The 24,238-nt window shown below is 35.2% G+C and overlaps 1 protein-coding gene across 1 annotated transcript; it reads right to left on the bottom strand.

Moving 5' to 3' along the window:
- Positions 1–1,020: 1,020 nt before the first annotated feature.
- LOC137634485 (uncharacterized) lies at positions 1,021–22,774 on the bottom strand. The gene is made up of 4 exons (XM_068366907.1): positions 22,656–22,774; positions 1,855–2,179; positions 1,595–1,707; positions 1,021–1,308 (listed from the first exon to the last, which is right to left on the bottom strand). The coding sequence occupies exons 2-4, from the start codon at positions 2,044–2,046 to the stop codon at positions 1,077–1,079; spliced, it is 537 nt and encodes a 178-aa protein (XP_068223008.1). The 5' UTR covers positions 2,047–2,179; positions 22,656–22,774; the 3' UTR covers positions 1,021–1,076.
- Positions 22,775–24,238: the final 1,464 nt, after the last annotated feature.

Below are 24,238 nucleotides of genomic sequence, written 5' to 3'. Positions count from 1 at the left end.
AATATTCAAGGACAGAGGGTTGGATTTAGAGGAAAAAAAATGGTGGTTCCCTTTGTTTGCATTTGGACTGGATGCCGCACGCCGCAATGCTTGGAAGATACACCAGGTTGTGGCAAATACGAGAATGACTTATTGTGAAAACCGTCGTTCTATTGTACAAGGGTTTTTGGGAACCTATAAAGCACTACCAAAGAGGTGTCCAAGCAGTGGAAGTGTTGACAAAAAGAGTGCACAAAATGGCGAAAAAAGACCTGGATGGAGGACATGTAAAGGAGCCCTGCAAGCAAAGCAGATGTGCAGAGTGTCATGAGCGAACTCGAACCAGGTGTCAGAAATGCGGAGTTGCTCTCCATATTCACTGTTGGTATGATTTCCATACAAAAGGATAGAGATAGATTACCCAATAATGCAAAGCATAGCACTGTATGATTTCCATACAAAAGGATAAAGAGAAAACAGATTATCCAGTAAGGTAGATTGTAGCATTGTAATATTCGAGTTGTTGTAGGTCAACTTTTTTGGTAATGACAGCTATACATTATATTGCAGTGGAACAATTCGTATTAGATATACGAATGATACTTAATTTTCCATCTTCACGCATCCTTCAGAAAGGATAAAGAATTTACATGAACTGTATCATATTTCAAAGATGAATAATATCAGGTTTTGACAAATTCTGTTGTCTCATTGCCCAACGTCACCTATAGGTGCCACCTATTTTATGCAAAAAGTAACTCTTATACAAAATTGCTTAGCATTGTATTTTAAAAGCAATGTTTAAATTTGAAAAATAAATAATCATAAATAATGAAATGGGGTTTTAAGGGTAATTAAGTGGTTGTTAGGAGTGTCTTCTCTCCAGCTATATATGGATTCCACTTGGAAATAGTAGCTTTGAAACACTAAGAAGTTCATACTAACAGTTTAAATTTTCCTATTTACTAGAATTCACTATAAGCAGGGTACAGAGAATAATACAATAAAATCTTAGTATACTGTATAATTATATTTATAAAGTTTATACTTCCATATACATTTTACACTCCGTATGTATCAAAAGGCTGCATCATTATCTAGTTATGAACATTATTGACATTTTTCAAATAACTTTGACATGGCAAGACTTCTGTGCTTGCCATGAAATCGAGAATCTCTGCTGACGGGAAGGGACACCGAGGGAAAACCTGACTACACACAGTACTGTTGGAAGTCACCGAGGCCCAAATCCCCATGAAAGCTGCATACTGGTACTTGGCGCTAGGATTGGTGACGTCAGCCCAGCTGAGGGGACTGCCCATCTGAGGACTAAATGATTATCGCCGTTAACAAAAGGAACATTGATTACAAAAAATAAGATTCAAATATTCACTAATTATTCAGAGGTTTGCCGCATTTAGGAGAATACATAAATTATATCAAGGTGATGAAAAGCTAAGTTCAGAATAATTTTGTATATTCCCGTGTACTCGCAAACCTGCTATTGATAGAGCCTTATGAAAATTATTAATGACTACTAAAAATATTTCTCCACGGTGTATCTGGATGACAATACTACGTATCTGAAAGATAACTTACGAATGTCCCAAGTTACCTGAGCATGGAAATTAGTGACATCTGGACAGGTGACCTCTCCATCTCAGGGAGGGCGACAGCATTGCAAAGGGCGAGGGCAGTGCAGTCAAATTGGTCGATTTCATTAAGTACCTACAAAGTCAAAAATTAACCAGACTTGAAGAACTCTGTATAATGTTTCAGATGTTTAAGACCTACTTAAATAAACGAAATACATGATTAAACAAACTTATGTTTTTTTTTACCATTAGAAGAATGAATGATGCAACGCAAACTGACCTTAAACATGGTTAGTTTGATCATCTCCTCTTCTTTACTGTGCTGTTTGGAAACTAACGTGTCTCTCTTCCTTTTCCCAACGGCCATGAGGCCAGTGAGTAAAAGGAAAAATCCTCCCAGAGTAGTTCCTAGAGCAGAGGCAGTCACGAGGAGTCCCCCTGTTGTAGTTATGGCGGCGATTTCAAGGGTCATTTTCCTTTATTTTCAGGTGAAGTGTTTTTCTATGAAACTAATCTCTCACTGCAATCTTTATCCTTTTGGAAATGGTTTGTTTTCGTTCGATGGCAGTTTTCGTTTGCTTACGATTGTTAGCGGCTTCCTTAACCTGTTTATAATGATTATCAAATTCCATTATAAAAAGAGTATATCATAAAAATATGCTTTAAGCCAGTTTCCAATTTCAACTTATACATATGCTAGGTCTCCTCATGGGTACAAAAATTCGAGACTGGTACAATCTTTGATCAAGATTATCAACGGTATTTTTTTTTGCTTTATCAGGCAAATGAAAAAAATCTGACTTGGAAATTTGCAAAAAATCACCCCTTAAACATAGTTGCAAGATAATGACCATTGCTATTGCTTAGAATATACAGGAATGTGAAAAAAAAAACAGAATTAAAACATTTCATCAAGATGCTACTTTTCATGACCATTCTTTGTTGTATTTGAGTGAACGCACAAAAAGGTAAGAAAAAATATTCTCCAATATATAAAACATAAAACTCCTAATCGATTAAATACAATAGTAGCACAAGAATAAAAAAAATAAATGGAAATATGTAATATTTTTCCGGCTTGGATAATGAAAATTAAGTATTAAAACCCTATTGAACATAGAGATATCGTAAATAATATATTTCGAAACAACTCTTAAGCCCTAGAATAGTAAAGGTTATTATCCCGGTTGAGTTACAAGAAAAATTAAAAAAGCATTGACCCTTAATGTCCATAATTAATCACAAACTAATTTTCGCAAAAACAATACTAATATTCTAGCGAAGGGATTCCATCACTTCATGAGGGGGAGGATTATCAAAAACTTTCTGACTAAAACATAGACAATCTTAGTGATCGTTGTGCACTTATTTGTAACATCGTGAACTACAGGAAATGTTAATAGACGTGAATACGAAAATGATTAAAAGGAACTGGATCAATAATTGAAAAATGACCAGCTAAAAGATAAAGCATACGAACTATGAAACAAAAATTAAAAAATTAAAAGGAAGGAGGAAAGATGAAAAGGAAATAAAGTGTTGATGGTGAAAACATTAAAATGAACGAAGGAATGAAAAAGAAAACAAAACAAAAAAGACCGAAATGAAATATGCAAAAGGGAATGTGATATATCTTACAGAAGATGCAGCTCGCTTCGTAATGGACGAGATCGGAATGAATGATGATGAGACAGCCTGTCTCTCCTCTTTTATATACCTGGGAACAGTGCCTTCACTGGATGGCCTTGATCGACGATAGTTACGCATTGTCCCTGCCTACCGCCATAAATAATTTGACTATCATTACCCTACAATGGGAGGTTTCGTATTAATTGCATAACGCCATGTTGCCAGCCTAACTCTCCTGCGCTCACTTACGATCAAAGGCGGTGCTTTGAAAGGGAGTTTGACAAGGAGATTATACTACAACACATATCAAAGCATATCTGGTATATATTCTATGTCTGTAGAGCATATGTGTATTTTTACACAGCATACATAGTCAACTCAATAAAAGTCTGTAATCTTAAGGTTTTGTGCATATGAATGCTTGTATTCTATACACAAAAAAAGCTCAAATACTTATACAGTATAGGCCACTGAAATCTATTACTGCCTTCACTGTCTTTCAAACTGAACGCTCTCTCTCTCTCTCTCTCTCTCTCTCTCTCTCTCTCTCTCTCTCTCTCTCTCTCTCTCTCTCTCTCAAAATATATATACTGTATATATATATATATATATATATATATATATATATATATATATATTTTATATTTATACATACACACACATATATACTGTATATATATATATATATATAATATATATATATATATATATATATATATACATACATACATATATATATATATATATATATATATCTATATATATATATATATATATATATATATATATATATATATATATATATTCAAAAATGAGTATCTCTTATTAGTCGTCAGAAAACGATGATCCGAGAGTAAATAAAAAGTCGGGAGGCCGAAGTATCTGTAACAGGGACTTCACTAGATAATATATATTATGAAATTTTTTACCCCAAGGCCTGGCGCTGGGACCGGGAAGGCTATTAAGCACAAATTGCAACTGAGGGGAAAACCCCGCAGTTGTACTAAGAAGTAGAAGATGAAAGCTGTTGGCCAGCAAGGGGCAAGATATGAAGCAGGAAAAGAGGTAAAGCAGAGGGGTAAAAATTGGGTACTTTTATAACAGAACGGAAGCTGCAAAGATCCTTTCGTAATAACTACAATGCATTGTATAAGGTACACTGGCGATAATAGTTCTTTTTATTGCATTCAATGATGAATTAAAATTTCTTCAATAAAAGTGGATTGTTTTAACCAAAATTTGCCATAGCCAAATTGCTTTAATTCCTGGGGATATCACGGACGACGAATAGCAGTTAAATATTTTACAAAATATATAAAGGACTATGAAACTTGAAGTACGATATGGTGAATGGAGAAGTATTGATTTAAAAGCTCAAGATAGAGACGGCTGACGAAATCTAACCGAGGCCCTTTGTGTCAATAGGCGTAGGAGGAGATGATGATGATGTGAACTTAGAGATTTTCTAGTAGTTTATTTTCATGACAAATGGGATTTTACTATTCCTTAGAATTAAGATGCAAACGTTTACCATACGGGGTTCAATTCTTAGAATATTTTCATACGAAAGTCTTTATTTGCGTTTCATAAACATTCATAAATAGTCCTTATAAACTTTTAAACTAATACACTCACAAAGATTAAGTTAATCTTAAATATCCTTTCGTTTCATAAAACAATCATATATAAGGCTGACTAAAACTAACTATACTATATAGAACTAGTTAATAAATTCCGGCCAGTCATATCGAGGTTATAATATTATTTACAATCAATGCTAAAGCTTAACCGTTTGAACATTCAGAAAAAAAATTGAATTTAAAAAGGGGAATAAAATATGGCTTATGTTTTTATTAATGATTATTTACTTATGCAATAGACATCAAGAGAAGCGTAATTCTTTATATCTACCTTTAGTGCTTTTAGTGAGGTGAGGAAAATATATATATGGATTTTCCACAGCTCATAATAGCCTATCTCCAACAAAAATGAAAGGAGATTAAGTTTACACGTGAGAGTACTATATTTTGAAGGAAAATGCAGGGATTCCGTTTCTTGTAGGTTGATTTCTGAGTTCAAATTTTCTAAGAATAGCATTAGATGGTGGACAATTAATTTCTCAATGTAACATTAGGCAGCTAAAACTTTGGAATGGAGCAATGTCTGATGGAAGCACCAGAATATTGATTAGACTATAACATTTATACTTGAGAGAGAGAGAGAGAGAGAGAGAGAGAGAGAGAGAGAGAGAGAGAGAGAGAGAGAGAGAGAATCATCCAAATATTTATACATACAGTTACTGATAAACTTTATCCTCTTTGTTGGTTATACAGAGTCCGGCGATCTACACCAGTGTCACAGCTTCCCAACATACCACACTTATGGGTGGCATTAGTTTCGTATAAACTATCACCATTTACTAGTGGCTCTGCAAGAAAGAGCCCGTGTAACCACAAGGGTGGGTTATTCTAACTAAAGAAAAAAAAAAAAACAATAATAGGCGAATAGAAAGTACTCGAGAAAGAATCCGAAAAAGCGAAGGAATTGCATTTGTAAAACTATCTAATACATAAGTAATTCAATTTGATTGATAACTAACCACATGAAAATTTATATTTGTAGTTTTCAAGTTATAGGTTCTTTAGAGTAGCAATGCCATAAACGAATATTTTAGCTGCCTTAAAAAACTAGGGACCACCTATATGTATAGCGAATAAATTTTTCTACACCAAAATCCTAAGATAAAATTTTGTTTGCATTGCTTACACCCAAGATTTAACCATCAGCTCAACACCTCATTTCGTTATTTTACTGCGAATAACGGTTTTAGTGAATAATCCTAGACTAGGTAAGGACATTGGGTTGCTGACACCAGCATCATTTTCATAAATAATATACAACTTGTTTGTTTCCAATATCAAACAATATAAACTGATTTTTTTTTATTTCTTGATAATCCTAGAGTGCTGGCAAAAATACCATTTGGCAAAGTACAAGCAAAAAGGAATTAATTTATTTGAGGATTTCGAAAAAACTATGAGCTGATTTGCATTCTTAAATTTCGAAAACTCTACAATCGAAAAACAAACAAATTCCATTAATACAACTAACATCTAAACACTAGAGCTTATTCGTCTTTAACTGCAGAAGACCAAGTGGACCAGCTTTGAATGACCTATTAAAACTTGTTCAATGTGAACCTTATTAAAAAGGAAATTTTTACAGATTCATGAACCAAATACTAATCCGGAACTCGACCTACTGACCAAGAAAATTCAGTTTCTCATGCCATGCTGCCTCAACTCTTCTACAATTATACGGATGGGTGATGTTCATTAATTTCAGACTGGTTATATCTTTCATTAAACTTGTAAATGGCTCTCAAAGACAGTCAAGATTTAATCAATTCCCTACTTTCTGCATGTATCGAAGATTCTAAGCAAATACAGATTACTTCGAAACCTCTCCGTATTCTTTTCCGAAGATCCATTAAGTTTGACATACAGAAATAAAAGCATAAAATATGATTTTTTTGCCATTACTATAATTCAAGGCCAAGCAGCTGATGTCGAACACGATCACCAAAAAGTAGATTCAGCTGGATACGGTATGTTACGTAGTAACATTTAAACAAAGGAAAGATGTTCAACATAATCATTCACAATAACCAGGAAATGTGTTCATACCTCCAAGACAACGGGCGAAAAAACAGGGCTCATCGAATAAAAAAGCAATAAACTGAGAATTTAGAAGAAAAACTATAATTGTATATTCAATCCACTTTATTATATCTGTTATAATCCAGTGGACAAAGCAACGGACATTGGTTTTATCCTTCGACATCAGACAAATGATAAAAGTCTCAACGAAAAATTTCTGCGTTACACTATAGTCAATCCATTTTGATTACATTTGCCTTACTTATGGCAAGTCACTTGCTTCTGTTTTATCAGTGAAGTAGAAATTTGTTTGGGTAGATTCTGCCTATTAGACAGCTGACCATTGAGAGGATGTTTGCTTCAGCGTACCAGTGGAATAGGACCAACTACAGACAGGTGGCCAAGGACCAAAAATGAATTAGTGTTCATAGGCGAGGTTCATGAATTTGATTCATTATGACGGAGCAAGATCCATTTCTAAAGCGTAATTACCTGTAGCTACTTTATATCCTTAAGCGCATATGAGAGAGAGAGAGAGAGAGAGAGAGAGAGAGAGAGAGAGAGAGAGAGAGAGAGAGAGAGAGAGAGAGAGAGAGAGAGAGAGAGATCATATCAAAATATCAATGCACGTGGCTTTTAAAATAATACAAAACGAAGAGAGCTGTTCCACCTCATTTCTACACACCAATAAATGATTACGGGTACTTTTAATTAGAATACTAATTTTCTGTTCAAAACCTATGTACTGTGTTCAGCTTGTTTCCAGCTACTTCTGCGTCCTTCAAACTTTGACATGACCTCATATTATGAAATCATTATCCCAATCATGGTCAACATAATCAATTTCAATTTCAACGACACAAAAATGAACCAAACAGTTTTTTTTTCCTTTTATTCAACCTACCGCAGAATGAAAGGATACATCTCTTCTGTTATTACAAAATGACTTCACTTAATCTATGCGACTGCTTTGATGCCTCTGAGATTTATATACTACAACTAGGCATTTCCTTTTCACACTTTCCATTAAGTACTTTATACATTATTCTTCAGTGCATGATAGGAATGACTGATTTTCACACGCTGCCAAGCTGGTGACCATATTTGAAATTAAAGAATTAAAGCAATGGTTCCACACGAGAGGCCAAATCGTCCACAGAGTGTGTTAAAATGTTTCTTCTATACCAAAGACCAATTACACTAGTTTGGCGACTTCACACCATATATATTGCAAGAGTGCATGTACTAAAAATAAACGCACACCAATAAATACACGTGCATTGTGAGGTCTATTACGTGTAAACATTGAAATGTGGCTATTTACAATTCTAATACAAAACAAGCAAGTAAGGTAACCTACGTAATGGCTGACGAAGCATTCTAGTGATAGTTTATAGTCCTGTCATTAAATAATTTGTATTTAATTAAATTTTGGATTACCACAATAATGAACGAGAAACAATTATAGCTAAAATGTCTTATGATTCTATTTACAATTTACGAGGTATGAAGTATGTTGCTCTTTGAGATCGACTCACGTATCAGCTCAGTACTACGAATAAACTGAAATATAGTCGAGCTCTATAAGAGAAACACATATTTAATGTTTACATCAAACTAGAGGACAATTTAGAAAAATGCCATCTCTATGTCATGTAACTCTTAACCACTAGAAAGAGCTAAAGCAACATGGGTATTTGTATACAGCGCATAGTCTGAGGAGAGGTCATTACTGTAACTGGCTTTGTTATTAACATTGAGCACTTTTAACAGATATGAACACGGATTAGCGTAAGTAGCTTGCACGAATGATCAACCCTATGATCTATGAATGAAAGGAAATCAGTGTTTAGCATTTGAATCTCAGGGTTTTAAAAGACTTGGTCCTTTCATCGAAGAATTCATAAAATCATTTGATTCACTGTCGCTTCATTTTTCAAAAGTTCAAATTAGCAGCGAATGTTTTTATGTTGAACAGGCTAACACAAGTCTCCTATTTATAGTCTACTGAAGGATATATTTTAATGTTGTTGCTGTTCTTAAGCTATTTTATTTTAATTGTTCATTACTTCTCTTGTAGTTTATTTGTTTCCTAATTTCATTTCCTCACTAAGCTATTTTTCCCTGTTGGAGCCCTTGGGCTTAAAGCATCCTACTTTTCCAACTAAGGTTGTAGGTTAGCTAATAATAATAATAATAATAATAATAATAATAATAATAATAATAATAATAATAACAATAATAATAATGATAATAATAATAATAATAACGTTTTGCCTGAAAGTAGTCTAATCACCATTAAACCATAATTAGGACTTCGGCGAAAACCTTTAATATATCATTTGAGCAGACTGACTTTATCAAAAAAAAAAAAAAAAAAAAAAAAAAAAAAAAAAAAAAAAAGTCCCGCGTAATATTTTCATGGTAAAAAAAAAATAATAAAAATTTTTGGAAGGGGAAACCATATTTCTACTCTAACCTAACCTGGCCCACATAGCCGTAAAATACATCGCATAGGTTTTCAAAGGTTCATCTTCCTATGAATATGAAAAAATATATAATCTTACTCGGGGATGATGGTGTTAGAATTTTCAACGATTGGGGAGGGAATCTGAATGTTAATTTCATTTATCAGTCACTCGTAACGTAAAGTATCTCACGAGACTTCTCTAATTATGCCCCTGTACATAAGATAGAAATAATCAACGAACCTGTTTTCAATGAATGGTCGCCGCAATATAAAACCAATGCGAGGAGTTATCACTTTTGAAACTAAACAGAGACTAATAACATCACCCATAACAGAAGCTTGATCTGGCAAATTAAAGGACCCGAAATTCTATGACATTAATACTTCCTAGTATAAAAGAAATATTTGGTGAATTATATGATTAGTTCTATACCGAAAACGTTTGAAAAAAAATATTTGACATTCATTAGTGTGGTCGTTACAAATAAGACAAGATAGATGGTAGTATAGAGTGTTGGAATGAGCTACAATTTGAAAAAATATCCAGTAAAGAAGAAGTGCCATAGGTAAGCTAATAAGCCTTATAATTTCTATCTTCTACAAATATCTTTGTAACAAGACATTTCCGACATACCGTAAGGTAGTAAAATTTCATTGCGAATACAGTTTGAAATGTAAAACAAGAATACAGACCAAGGAAATCTTTAAAAAGATCAGTAAAAATAATTCATACACACTTCTTATGCTATACAAAGAGGTATTCAAGTAGACTCTTTCATCATTTCAGCAAAATCCACCGGATAGAACTAAGCCACCGACAAGGAATGGGAAATAACTTTAGGTAGCAACCTATAATTTACTCATTCAGATTTAATGTAGTCTCTTTCAACATCCTTGATCGTCCTTTCATGATTAATTACCCGGCCCCCCCCCCCCTTTTTTTTCTTTCATTCGAAGCTCCTCTTACATCTGAGAGCATAAAAGAGAAAAAGAGAAACAAATTTTCCGGCCATATTTTACCTCAGAATTGCTCTAACAAGGATCAAAAGCTATAAAAAGCACCAGTATTCAATAGAATGGTCATTTGAGAGAGAGAGAGAGAGAGAGAGAGAGAGAGAGAGAGAGAGAGAGAGAGAGAGAGAGAGAGAGAGAGAGAGAGAGAGAGATGGGTCCATAAAGAAACAAAAATCATTGTAGCTGAACTTTCCCTGAAGAGACATAATTTAACTTATCAATGTTCCTCGTGGGAAGGCTTTCCAAAGTAGAGGATTATGTTGATCCCTTTCATTCTTATTAAGTTTCTTACTGGGCCCATCCTTTCACTTTCCAAGACGAACTTTCGAGAGAAATGCGGATATCCTCAACTGAATTCTCGATCACACATATTCATTCCCAGAATCTTCTCTGTTGATCCATTCTTACGTTTGACATTATAAAGTACCCTTAAAGTGTGGGTGGTCTCTCTCTCTCTCTCTCTCTCTCTCTCTCTCTCTCTCTCTCTCTCTCTCTAATGTTTGGATTGTTTTAAAAAACATCATTGAACTTTGTGTATTACTCTTATCTACAGATTCAATTTATTTGGTAGTTTGCATGCCATAGCAGGGAGTTTGGGGGGAACAAAGTTAAGGTATCAATTTCAACTATTTTACTGTTTGTGAGAGAGAGAGAGAGAGAGAGAGAGAGAGAGAGAGAGAGAGAGAGAGAGAGAGAGAGAGAGAGAGTTAAACGTTTATGATCACAATAAAGGTAATGTAATTAGTCTTTATAATTAATGGTAGTCCCGACGATAAGATAAAAGTTTTTAAAGAATGTACATGATATCGTGACAAAAACAGACTCGCGAGATTGCCTTATAGACTTATCAATCTATTTCAGCAACAGCAAAAGAACATCCATACAAGATTTGGCAAACTAATAGATATGTCGAAATCCGCAAGTACTGTACTTGACGATAAACTGACCTTTCAAAATGTGGACGCTAAATGACCACCGGTTCATTCATACTGCAGACACTGTAATCATACCATTAGTAAATTGCTGACGACATAATGGAGTTCCGGAAACGTTGTCATCGTATGCGTATAATGGACGAGAATTCTATGCCCGAAAGGAATCTCCCATTCATTCGAAGCTTTTAGAGATTTTAATGCCACGTGTAGCTCGCGTCCATTAAACTTTCCAGTTAATTAAACCAAGCTGCTCTTAATGCACTGTCGAAATCTTTCAAGATGGGATAAGAAATTGATTTAGAGAAACAAATATATTTATATGAGTTTAAATGGAAACCTAATCAACCTCAGAACTATTACGATGGTAAGCTTATGGAGGCAGTTGATTAGCTTACATAATTTATTATGAAAAAAGTATTCCTATATTATAGAATTCACTCATGATTTAACCAATATACATATCAGTTAAAAACGTTCTTAACCAATATACATATGATAAAATGCTATTAACCAATATACATATGATAAAATGCTATTAACCAATAAACATAGCAGTTAAAAATTTTCTCAATCAATACAGATAGTAGTTAAATAAATTCCACACGTCTTACTTGGTAAAATATTGATTTACACGGAAATAAAAGTTGTTTTAGTCAAGTTGTGAAAAAATACGTAAATTTTCACATTTATGAATGACTTAAATCCTCCCCTATATTATAAAGAACAAGTACCTGGCTGGCTATATATATATATATATATATATATATATATATATATATATATATATATATATATATATATATATATATATATATATATATACACACACACATATATATATATATATATGTATACATATATATACAGTATGTGTGTATATATATACATATATATACGTGTATATATATATATATATATATATATATATATATATATATGTGTGTGTGTGTATATATATAAACACACATATATATATATACATATATATGTATGTTTCTTTTCTGTCACGATGATGGGGAGACGGAGAGGAAGGGTGTACATCGAGAGGTACACTCGGAATCCACACTCTCACAAATTGCCGAACCAGCTGGTTGTAGTTAGGTAAGGGGGAGGGGTGGGAAGGGTTGAATCTGTGTGTGTGGGTGTGTAAGCATATCTTTTTAAATAATTGGCAATCATTTTTGACGGATCGCATACGCTAGTATATTGTAAACATGTTACTTTGTGAAGACCTGTGCCATAACTGCTATGTATCGTTTTCCTACCCAAATTAAACTGTAATTAATATCATAACACTATTAAATTTTTCTTAGTATTGAATTTAAATTTATTAATGAAAATTCTGATATATTTACATTTGTTTAAGTTGCACATTTCTAATAAAACACTTTAAATCAAAATTGGTACGATGCAAAGAGAACAGTAGTACTTTATTTGCGTTCTGTACCGCACGTATTTCATACACGTTCGTATACTGTAACGTTATTTTCTTTATCTCTCGCTCTTCCCCGCATTGATAATCAAAACCTGTTTAAGCTTTCTACCTCATGTTTTATACTGTTTTAATTTTGTATCATTCTTGCTCTCAACTGTCAGTATAAAAGCTCGTTGTCTTGTTGAATAAACCTCACTTGCAGTCACCTTGCCTCTCTGTTACCACACAGCAATTACTTCACACATTGGTGATCTCCAGGGTGTCTACTCTAGACCACTTTTTTCGCCCACCCATTCGCTCTACCTTGGACCAATGCCGCCCACCGAACCTGACTCTCCAACACACATTGCTTAAATGAAACAGCAGCCCTTCTCCAGCGGAGAAGCGTTTGGTTGGGTCCAGTGTGCTGAAGATCAGTTTTGCATAAAGGGCTTGCCTCACTCAAGCAGCAAAGCAGACTGTGTCCTCGAGGAGATCCCCAAGGACACTTTCCCGGTATTCTCCAATTGGCTTTGCAACCAAAGGGATGCCCTAATAGAGAAGGGAGCCCTAAAAAAAATACCTCCCGGAGCAGTACTCACCATCGCCAGCCGCCCGTATAGCCAAGCTTTTTCAGCTCTCTCAACAGCCATTGGGGGACCAAAAGGCCTCGCTCGCCCTGAGGGAAGTGATCAGTATCTCTCACTGGCAACCTGCTGCAGCCGGCTCTCCTCGGGAAGTGAACCTACTTTGTGCCCTTTGGGTATGACGCCTACTCAAACCTGTATGTGCCGCTATCCCCAACGTCGTTATTTTGCCCATGAAGGACCCGATAACCAAAGTTGATGCCCTTATGGACAGCCACTTTATCACCTTTAAGACCTCCATAAAGGCATCCACTCCTAACGATGAGGACAACTATTCGACATCAACCAAAGCTGACGTGAATGGGGTAGGACACAGATGTCCACCCCGTGATGTGCTGGAGCGGTGACAAAGCCAACCACCACCCACATATGTCGCCCCTCGCTCATGCCCTAACCAACAACCTCTACAGCCACTTACTGACGCCCACCAGTCACATTATGCTACATCATTAGCGAATCTCCTGGGCATCACCCTACATCAGACACTCTCCTACAACCCTGCAGCCAACAGAATGGTTGAACATTTTCATCGCACCCTCAAAGCAGCTTTGATGTCCAGCTGCAATGACTCCAACTGCTTTACTCAGCTTCCCTGGGTCCTTCTGTGACTAAGGACCACTTCTAAAGACAACCTGGATGTCTTGGCAGCTGAAATAGTGTAACCCACCATTGGTCGTCCCTGCCAAACTTTTTCAGTCTTCAACCTCCTCCGACAATCTCCAGCACCTACATCATGTTGTGGGGAAATTTATTCCATGCTGCCAGACTTACAAGCACCCAGCAAAGCAACACATAACGGCAAATTTGGGCACAGCAACGCACGTTTTTCTGTGCACTGACACTAGCAAGCCACTAACACTCCCTTACATGGGCCCTTTCCTCATGATTCGTCGTACACCGAAGGCTTTCTTAATTAACATTTATGGCAAAGAAGACTGGGTCTCCATTGATTACCTAAAACCTATGTATCTTCTGCAAGATGACTTGTGTACACTCCGTCTCTCAAGAGCAGGGCGCCCTATTTTCCATATATGTCTTTTATGGGGGGGGGAAGCCATGTACCGCACGTGATTTATACAAAGTTATACACTGCAACGTTACTATTCTTTTTATCTCTCGCTCTCCCCCGCACTGATATTAGAAACCTATTCAGGCTTCCTATCTCATGTTTTATACATTATAATGTTTGGAATTTTTTTTTCAATTTGCTCCCAACAAAATAACCTCTTTCCATATTCTTTGAGAGAAGTACCCATGAGTTTCTTCTCTTCTTTTCATTTTAATTCAAAAGCGGGTATTACAATATCATATATAGTTCCTTATTCTTCATGGTAACATTATAGCTATGTAGAAACAAAGATATCATTCATGCTTTTCAAATCTATAAAAAAGCTAAATCCCATATATATATATATATATATATATATATATATATATATATATATATATATATATATATATATTTGTTTTTATACAGTTTTACTATTAATCGCAATTTTTGCTAACCAAGTTTTTTAAATCTATCAATTTACCTATACTCCTGGAGCCAAGGGGTGTTCGCATGCTAAAAAGGGCCCCTAGGTTACTCACTATTTTCTGAAAGAACATCACCTGGGGCATCATTTTAGCGAGGGTAGACATTCTGAAACCCGGCAGTAATCTTGCTAGGGATGGTTTTGTAGCTATTGACCATACTAAAAATTTCCGCAAAAATTTGGGGTAGGGGAAATTCAAATCTTAATAACTCAGTAAGGAAATAAGCTATTTGCATGAAATACCCATCAAAATGTAGCTTATAGGGTATGCTACAAGATGAAAGTAAGAAATATTAAAATAGGACACGGTCAAGGTCACCAGAGCTCAAGCAATGACGTAATTTGACACTTGCTCAAAATCTGGGCCATTAAAAACTTAAAATTAAACCAGAACCCAGTTGTAAACTAATTTATTCTTTTATTTGTAGATTCTAGTAGAGTACTACATAGGAAAGTTTTTAAAAACTATTTGAAGAAAAAAAACACACACTTTAACCCTTTTATTTTCAAGTCAAAATATCGAAAATAATGGCAAAAATGTGATTTTTCAAAATTTTATGCTAGTTATGTTGGCTGTTTGAAAGCGTATCAAAAGAGACTAAAGCAGCCCCAAATCTTTAAACAGCACATGATTAAATAGTAAGAAACCTATCATAATGTCGTAATGTCTAAAACCTGTCTTTTAACCCTCTCAGGCCCAAGACGAAAATATTTGAAAATCGGAAAAATGCCATTTTTAAACTAAACAATTTGATATGATGAATCGTTCAAATAATCAAAGGAAATTAGTTGCCGGTGACACATGGTTATCATGCAGAACCCTTAGGAGTAAAACCAAACTATTAAAAACATCCTCATTGCAAACACTGACGTTTCGCAACCCAGGAAAATTCTTTTATGAAAGTGGAGCTGACATCCAAACCACCATTCAATGTGATTAAATCTATTCTGTATGATGATCTATCCTACATTCTTGCACCCCTTGCCTGAAGCTTGGCATTGACAGTAAGAGCAGCACCTGATGCCACGCTTCCCTCAGGAACAACATTTCGTTGCACATGAAGTGCATGTGCATGGCATAGGAGAGTCAGGTGGCATCAAAATTTGATCCCGCACTGGACGCAATAGGCCATCCTGCAAAAAAGAAACCAAAGTCTATGGGATCAAGATGTGGATTATCCAAACAGTGTGTCTGCATGTATGACCCATAGACAGCCCTTTGGATATGGCCTCTGATCAATCTGCTGGTTGGTGGAAGGTCTAGGATTGTTTTGGAACTGTGGTGAAATACATGGTATCTGAGGTGGTCCATTGTTTGACAATCACCTGGAGCTTTCAATGGATACACCTGCACCAGAATTTTTTCCACTAAGGTGAAATCTGTATCATATGGATTCCTGGCAAAGTTCTGGAGAAATTTCTCAGGCTTGGCCTTCAAAGCCGCTGTTTTCGTTCCGAATTTACTTGTTGAGTCACATCCAGTCAGCTGATGAAGCGGGATGATAACTTTGCACTTCTCAGGGCCCATTCTAGTTGCCAACGTATGGAGGGGAATATATCTTGTGGTGGTTGCAACGCCAGCCTTTATCCACAGTTCCTTTAAACCATGTGCCTTCATAATACTCCAGTGAAGCAATCCAAGAACTACCACATCTGTGTCATTAGAAAGGAGAACAACTCGTTCTGCCCCGCAGTTGGTAGCATCAAGTGCATGTGGGATTGTTCTCACATCGGCTTCTTCAATGTCCAGGTCCAACGCTGTTACAGGGGTTGGGTCACTGCCATTGAAAATGCCCTGACATGGGTCAATATTGGGTGAGAATCCAATTCCACTCAAAACAATATCTGTCATTGGCCTTGGGTGTGCTAGTACATTGTTTCTCAAGAGTCCTTGGAGCTTTGACTTTTTTGTAGAAGATGCCCAGAAAGAGTCCATAGAAACTGGCAGTGGTGTCTCTTCACAAATGACATTCAAATCAATTGGACCGCAACTTAGTCTTCTCTGACGTTCACTGTCTTTTATGGAGCCTTCCACGTATGTATCGAAGACAAAGTCAATACGATTAGAATCTTTACTCAGTCCATATGCCATCTGTAGGAACCGTGCACAAAGATCTCCAAACGTCTTCAAAATTGATGTCTTCATTTGGCGTAAACAACACATCACATCAACGATGCTAGCAGTTTTTACTTTTTTCCATTCATCTGGAGGCGGATAGTCTTTCTTCTTGTCTAAATGCTCATCTTCCAAGCCTTTGCAAAGTTCACTTTTATTTGGCTTCGACATAAGTCCATTCTCATCAAACAGGTAGCTTTCCTCAATTAAGTCATGCCTCAGCAACCTACTAGAACCTGGAGGCGAAAAAAATGACAACTCATTTTTGTACACACTGATTAGGTACATTTTCACATCTCTGTTTGTAAACTTGTAGTTCAGTTGCTTTTCATTAGAAAACATGTTGCAACGATCGGCTACAAATGACAGGTCGTAAGATTTCCCAGTGTTCAAGTCAGATTCTATATCTTTCAACACATTCTCAAATATATCCAACTTCCGCTGACCAGCTGATTGCGACCCTGAGAGTTTCTCTCCTTTACGTATGTAGTTCCGAACACATGTCTTATGGCAATACAAATCAGCTCCGAATACTGCATTTGCATCCTGCAAGTCTGAAGTTTTGATATATACCTCGTCTTGCAGAAGCAAAGCTGCTTTCAGAAAGGCATCAGCCCTCCCTTTTTCTGAGATGCGATATTTTGAGTAATCATTGTTGTGTTTGGCATTCCCACAGATTACACACTTTTGTGAGAAAATGTCAACGTCATCAGGCTTACATACAGGATCTCTACAAGCAATAGATGATCTCCTAGACCTAGAATCTGAGTGAGATGAGCCCTGCTGTGTACCTGGATCAGGAGACTCTGGACAGCCTGCTAACCTAATTCTATCAAGGGTCTTCTTCAGAGTATATTGTTTATAACAGTCATTACTTATGTGGTAAACAATTTTACTATTGTCGACCTGTTTCAATCTATCACAAACAACATCCTTTCGTATAGATGCTGCTTCAGCAATACGTTTTCTGCCGTTATCACTGCTGGTGGTATTAAGGTGTGGCTGATCCGTTTGGCAAATGATGCATTTTTCTATATCAACAGGCGGATGTGGGCTTGGTGATGGTGTTGATCTCCTCAAGCGTTTAGTTGGTAAACTAGCCATCTCACACATGCACAGAATAGCCTGAAATCAACAGAGGAAACTTTCTTACTACTAACCCCCTGACATTAATTTTTAATGTGTATGCAATTTATCTATGTAAATGTATGTTATGTATATATGTGTATGTATAATGTACACCTAAGATTTTGAAATGCAATGCAACATCTTCACATCTCTTCACATCAAATGCCCAATGGCTTTAAATTACATGAAATAGTAAGAGAGTACCCACTCAAGGAAGGCTAAATGATGCATTTTAATCTAATCTATCCATCTATATGTACTCACCTAGAAATTCATGATTTCCATAAAAGAAACTTAGGGACTCTGATGAGTGGCTTCATGGACACAAGCAAAATGTACAGTGTAGAAAGTGGGGATTCCCTATAAAGGTGCTGACTCACTGATTCACAGGCCTCTGCATGTATGGCCCAATGCACAGGGAGTAAGTTCAGGTCACAGGCAGTAGATTAAGAACTGTGAATGATAAGTGAAAACACTTTCAACACCATTCTTTCAACGTCTACCTCCTACCCCCTACCCCCTTACCCTTACCCTCATGGCCCCTCTGTTCCCCTCTAAAAAGACATTTATAGGTTTCTTACTATTCTTAATCCTGTATTTTCTAAAGTTTTGGGGTGTTTTTATCTCTTTTGATACACTTTCAAAAAGCTCACATAACATGCACAAAATTTGAAAAATTGCATTTTTGGCATTTTTTTCGATATTTTGACTTGAAAATAAAAGGGTTAAAGTGTGTTTTTTTCTTCAAATACTTTTTAAAAACTTTCCTATGTAGTACTCTACTAGAATCTACAAATAAAGGAATAAATTAGTTTACAACTGGGTTCTGGTTTAATTTTAAGTTTTTAAAGGCCCAGATTTTGGGCGTGTCAAATTACGTCATTGCTTGAGCTCTGGTGACCTTGACCGTGTCCTATTTTAATATTTCTTACTTTCATCTTGTAGCATACCCTATAAGCTACATTTTGATGGGTATTTCATGCAAATAGCTTATTTCCTTACTGAGTTATTAAGATTTGAATTTCCCCTACCCCAAATTTTTGCGGAAATTTTTAGTATGGTCAATAGCTACAAAACCATCCCTAGCAAGATTACTGCCGGGTTTCAGAATGTCTACCCTCGCTAAAATGATGCCCCAGGTGATGTTCTTTCAGCAAATAGTGAGTAACCTAGGGGCCCTTTTTAGCATGCGAACACCCCTTGGCTCCTGGAGTACTATCACGTCTCATTTTGGCGCTGTGTTGACGATAAAACGTGCTAAAAAAAGGTTATATCAATACTAGGGCATTTCAAAGCATTAGGTCTTTTTAATTCAAAAGTTTTGAAATAAGTTTTAAACGTTAGTCGATTAAAAGATACGGTGTATCATATGGTATGCAAGGGAAAACCAAATCTCTTCCAAGGATATTTGTCATCACAGTATCGAATGTTTATACAACCATTGTGCATTTTCCTGTTTACCAATACCCGATGCTGTATTATAATTATTGTTAAAGCTATGCTAAGCTATTTCAGCCATCTGAATTTCCTCACAACGTGCGCTAAATCGTCTGTTGACTCAAAGACGCTTAAACTTTGGACATACGAATCGTTTGCATAACACCGCTTACTCATTTCTGTCTCGTTAACAAATTTGGGACAGATTATCTTGGAATACTAAGTATTAACATCATCACTAGCAGCCTTGCCTTTCTGACATAGTAATCTGAATAATGAGCTATTGGGGCCCCTTTATTTTATTGCAACCAAATATTGATTACCTGACATTTTACAGAAAAAAAAATGTGTTTTAACACTTGAAAATACAGTTCTACTAGAACTAATTTCTTATACAATTCTACCAGGGTATGTGATAGAGAACCTCCCCTTCCTCTAAATTCTTAACCAAAATAGAATTTTCGTTAGAAACTACTTCGCATTCATCTAAAAAATTACCTTTATATTTTTCATCGCCTGGAATTTCGTTAAAAACTATTTCAAAACGTTCCTTTATAAATAGAGTAATTAAATCTGAATCTCCAGTGACAACTATTTTGCTTTTAGATTCTAGTGAAATTTTCTTTGCCTTTCCTTTTCCATACAGAATAAATATACTTTTATTTTCCATTGTTAATTATCAAGTATGCGCGTCTTTTAAATTTAATTCTCAAAACAATAGTTCTATAATTCAAACCCATTCTTTGTCTAATGTCATAAATATGAAATACCATTTATTAGAGAAAGGGCAGAAATCCATATTATTCCCGTACAAACTATATATATATATATATATATATATATATATATATATATATATATATATATATATATATATATATATATATATATACATATATATATATATATATATATATATATATATATATATATATATATATATATATATATAAATGTACTTTGGTTATTCTCACTAAACAAATGTCATTACAATTATTTCTCTACGATTTCATACTTTACTAAATATTCTTATTATTTTCATCTTTTTGTAAATCCCTTTCCAGTTTCAGTAGAATTAATTCTAGCCTAAATTTAATCAAACAACCGGAAAAACTTCTAGGAATAGGCTATCAAATACTTAACTGTTCATATTTTTTCCCCATTTTTCACGAACATACGTGCATTTCCATTTGAATACCGGTAAACAATATTTCTATATAAATACATCATTGCCTATGACAGAAAACTTTCGTTATTATTGTTACCGACCCTTACCTAAATATTGCAATGGAAATTCCCTTCAAAAATACAAATTCATTGTTATGCCTTAGTTAATACAATATTTCTTTGGTGAAAAATTTCCTTCTCTCTCTTTCTCGCTTTCTTTTTATACTGTTAATTGCCTTGAATCAAAATCTAACCTTCATTGTGTTAATAAATTTAAAATTTTAATAGTTCAAGTCCATATTTTAAATGTAAAATCATTGAAATTACTTTTATAACCTTAGTATAATATCATACGTGACACTATTTTCATATGCTTACTTATATCATATAATCGATTAACATTTAAAAAGGTAACAAAATGTAATTATGGAGCTAAAATCAGGGAACCAATTTTCCTCGAGTTTGTTTATTTCAGTATCACTTGCGATAATTTTTCGGTAAAATTATAGTTTAATACGGGACAACATTTTCAATAGATTGAACAACTTTTCCTAAAGTAAATAGTGTGCTTTTAACGATTTTGACTTTTATTTCCGACGCAATACCCCCTTTCCAAGGGACACGGATGGGAACAGGGACTTTGGGTGGGAGAAAACAGGAAAAAACGTGATTATTCACGACTAGAATAAAAGTGAAGTTCATTTCAATCACGCTATTAACTGCAGGAAAAAAAGGTTGTCCAGTAGGGAAAGTTTTCCCTTAACGAAAATATAAATTTCGAGCTTCATTCAAAAGGCCGCAAAACCTAACACACACCACCTAACCTAATCTGTAGCAGGGTTAAAAGACCTGATCTGTAGTTACCAGGTCACAGACCTGGCCGGGGGCAAACCCCAGGACCCCAACTTCCCAGGTCACAGACCTATTTAGGAGGCAAGCCCCCGAGACGCCTCTTTCCAGGTTACAAGCCTAGTCAAGGGCAAGTCCCCAGACCCCTCCTTTCACAGGTCACAAACCCTAACTGTATATCACAAATAATGATCAACCTTATTTCCTTTATATGCACTAAATCTGTAACTACAATTGGGTCCTAAAAGTGAATTACAAATAATGGCTTACCTTACATACGGATACATGAGAACCGGAGGATGTAAACAAAAAAATGAAAAATAAAAGAAATACCAATATTTTGTGTAAGTTTTCGTGGAATTATTATGCGTCCCAGAGAATAATTTATGGAGAAGAAAAGGTTAGTTTTACCATTATCTATAGATTCTCCAGTAAATTTTCCCTACCCAAAATCCCTGGTTCTCAACTGGGTGGCCTCCTTTACCGTAGGATATATTAGGGCAAACCCTGTTAACTATTTATTTGCGACGGAAAGAGGTCATTTTCTAAGAAAACATGAGTTTCCTTTAGAAAACACAATTTCTTTTTCCGTGCTGTTCTATAATAATAAAAATTTCTCTTCAGAGTGCTTTATACTAAACTCCTTTCCCTCTCTCTTTAATAAACATATTACAATGACCGAGTCTCTTTCGTGATACCACATACCAGTAGCACCATGGCTCTCACTCCACTGCACCGTCCTTCACCACCTGCGTTCATATAAAATCTTTCCACTTTCTTGATTGAAATCATAAAGTACTCTGGTAACCAGCGATTCTCTTCCAACGTTAATATAAATCAAAATTAAAAGGAAAAGCTCTTTTCAAATGTATAAAGAGCTTAAGTTTCGTTATTCCCAAAGCTAATACCATTTTATTCAAATAATTTCTCAGCATTCAAGTATATAAAAACGGACCTCGTTTTCTGTTACTTAAAAGGTATAAACACAGTCGATCTACCTGGTTCTAAGATAAAAACAATTCAAATTAAGCATAAAATACATAGAAAGAAACACTCTTCAGAACACCAACAATTTACTTACGAAAAGAATTCCTCTCGCCATGTAAAACTTCCAAAACACATGCAAAAATAATACATTCTAGACTAGTTGGTCGACGTTGAAGACGGACGTTTATTGCTGTTGTTCAGTGTTCTTCTTCTCCCTCTAAACTTCCTGAATCCTGATTCTGAATCAATTGCCTGCCATACTGTTGATCGTAATTTAAAAGTCACGAGTTGCTGAAGATTTGAGAAAAATATTTGTGATAGGATTTCCGTTATGTGGTAGGCCTAGGCTACATATATATTTTTTTCATATACACATAGAATTCCCTGACGTTTTTTCATTCGACAATCCCATTAACAAACTTGTCTTGCTCATAGTGAGTAGTATTGTGATCAGAGCATTGCAAAAGGTTTTATACCATAATCATTTTGATGGCAATGTCGTTTCATTTTATTTATAACCATTTTTATTCAGTCAAGTTAACGGATAGTTTTGACAATTCCACGAGAATTTCATAGGGGAAATGTCGAATAAAAGATTCATTTAATCAAATGTTTAAAATATGACTACTGGAAAATGTTAAATGAGACCTCAAATCCAAACCATTTATCTATGTATGTTACATGACATCTTTGGCGGAAAGGCATATTCGCCCAGCGTATTAGAGAATAATTCTTCTACAGGATTTCAGCTTATTTCCTTACATAGTAATTTTACTGGGAATTTCTTATATTGCCTTACATTAGTGTAAGTGATAAGGATTCCTTGGGCAACAACCTTGATATTCTCTTTTAGCGAGCATTGAAGACCCTGGCCTAATAGTGTCTGACGAAGTGTAATGTAAAGAATTGATTTCCTCAAGAGTTTGAATCAAGTTTTGTCAGAAGCTATTTTATTTTAGATAAAGAACGTTAACATAGGCCTAGCAGGAACGAGCAAAATGTAACGGTCTCGATTATTGTTTATATAGATTTACTGAAAAGGTTTACCATGCAACACCTAACCTAACCTAACACAGGATGAGATCTATATATGAAATTACTCATAAAAGTACATACCTCAGCTTATATGGAGAAAGGTGGAGTGGATAAAGCAGTTAGGAAACACCATATCAAGATAAAATGTAAAGGGCAACATTGTTTTCACTACCAGAGGAATGCAATATTCTGGTTAGACTTGAGAGCCAGTATTTTCTTTCTGGTTTTCAAATGATGACCAAGATTTTTTGTTCATAATTAATAACCAGTTTTTTTTTTTTTTCCCTGGAGAGCCTGTATTCTGGTAAGCTTCTGGTAATCTTGATTTTTAGGGTAAGGGTCCGGAGGGGTGTCCTCTCAAAATAAAGACAGCTTAGAATACTACCACATCCAAGGTAAACCTCTCAATAGAATTCTTTGCCTCTTGGACCTTGTCATTCTAATCCATTATCACTGTACAAGTTATGCTACTATTCATATTATAACAAAATAAGGAGAAATAAATCCATTACATTACATTGGAATGCAATGCTATTCTTCCTATGAAGAGATGGTAGAAAAAATCAATTGGAATTCCATGATGACCAGTGGCTCACACTTCATTTCATAAATATAAGAAACAAAATTATATATAGATTGTTG

The sequence above is a fragment of the Palaemon carinicauda genome, chromosome 44 (assembly GCF_036898095.1).
Source record: "Palaemon carinicauda isolate YSFRI2023 chromosome 44, ASM3689809v2, whole genome shotgun sequence".
NCBI lineage: Eukaryota > Metazoa > Arthropoda > Malacostraca > Decapoda > Palaemonidae > Palaemon > Palaemon carinicauda.
Note: the sequence above shows the minus strand (reverse complement) of the source record. Positions and strands in the feature narration are given on the sequence as shown.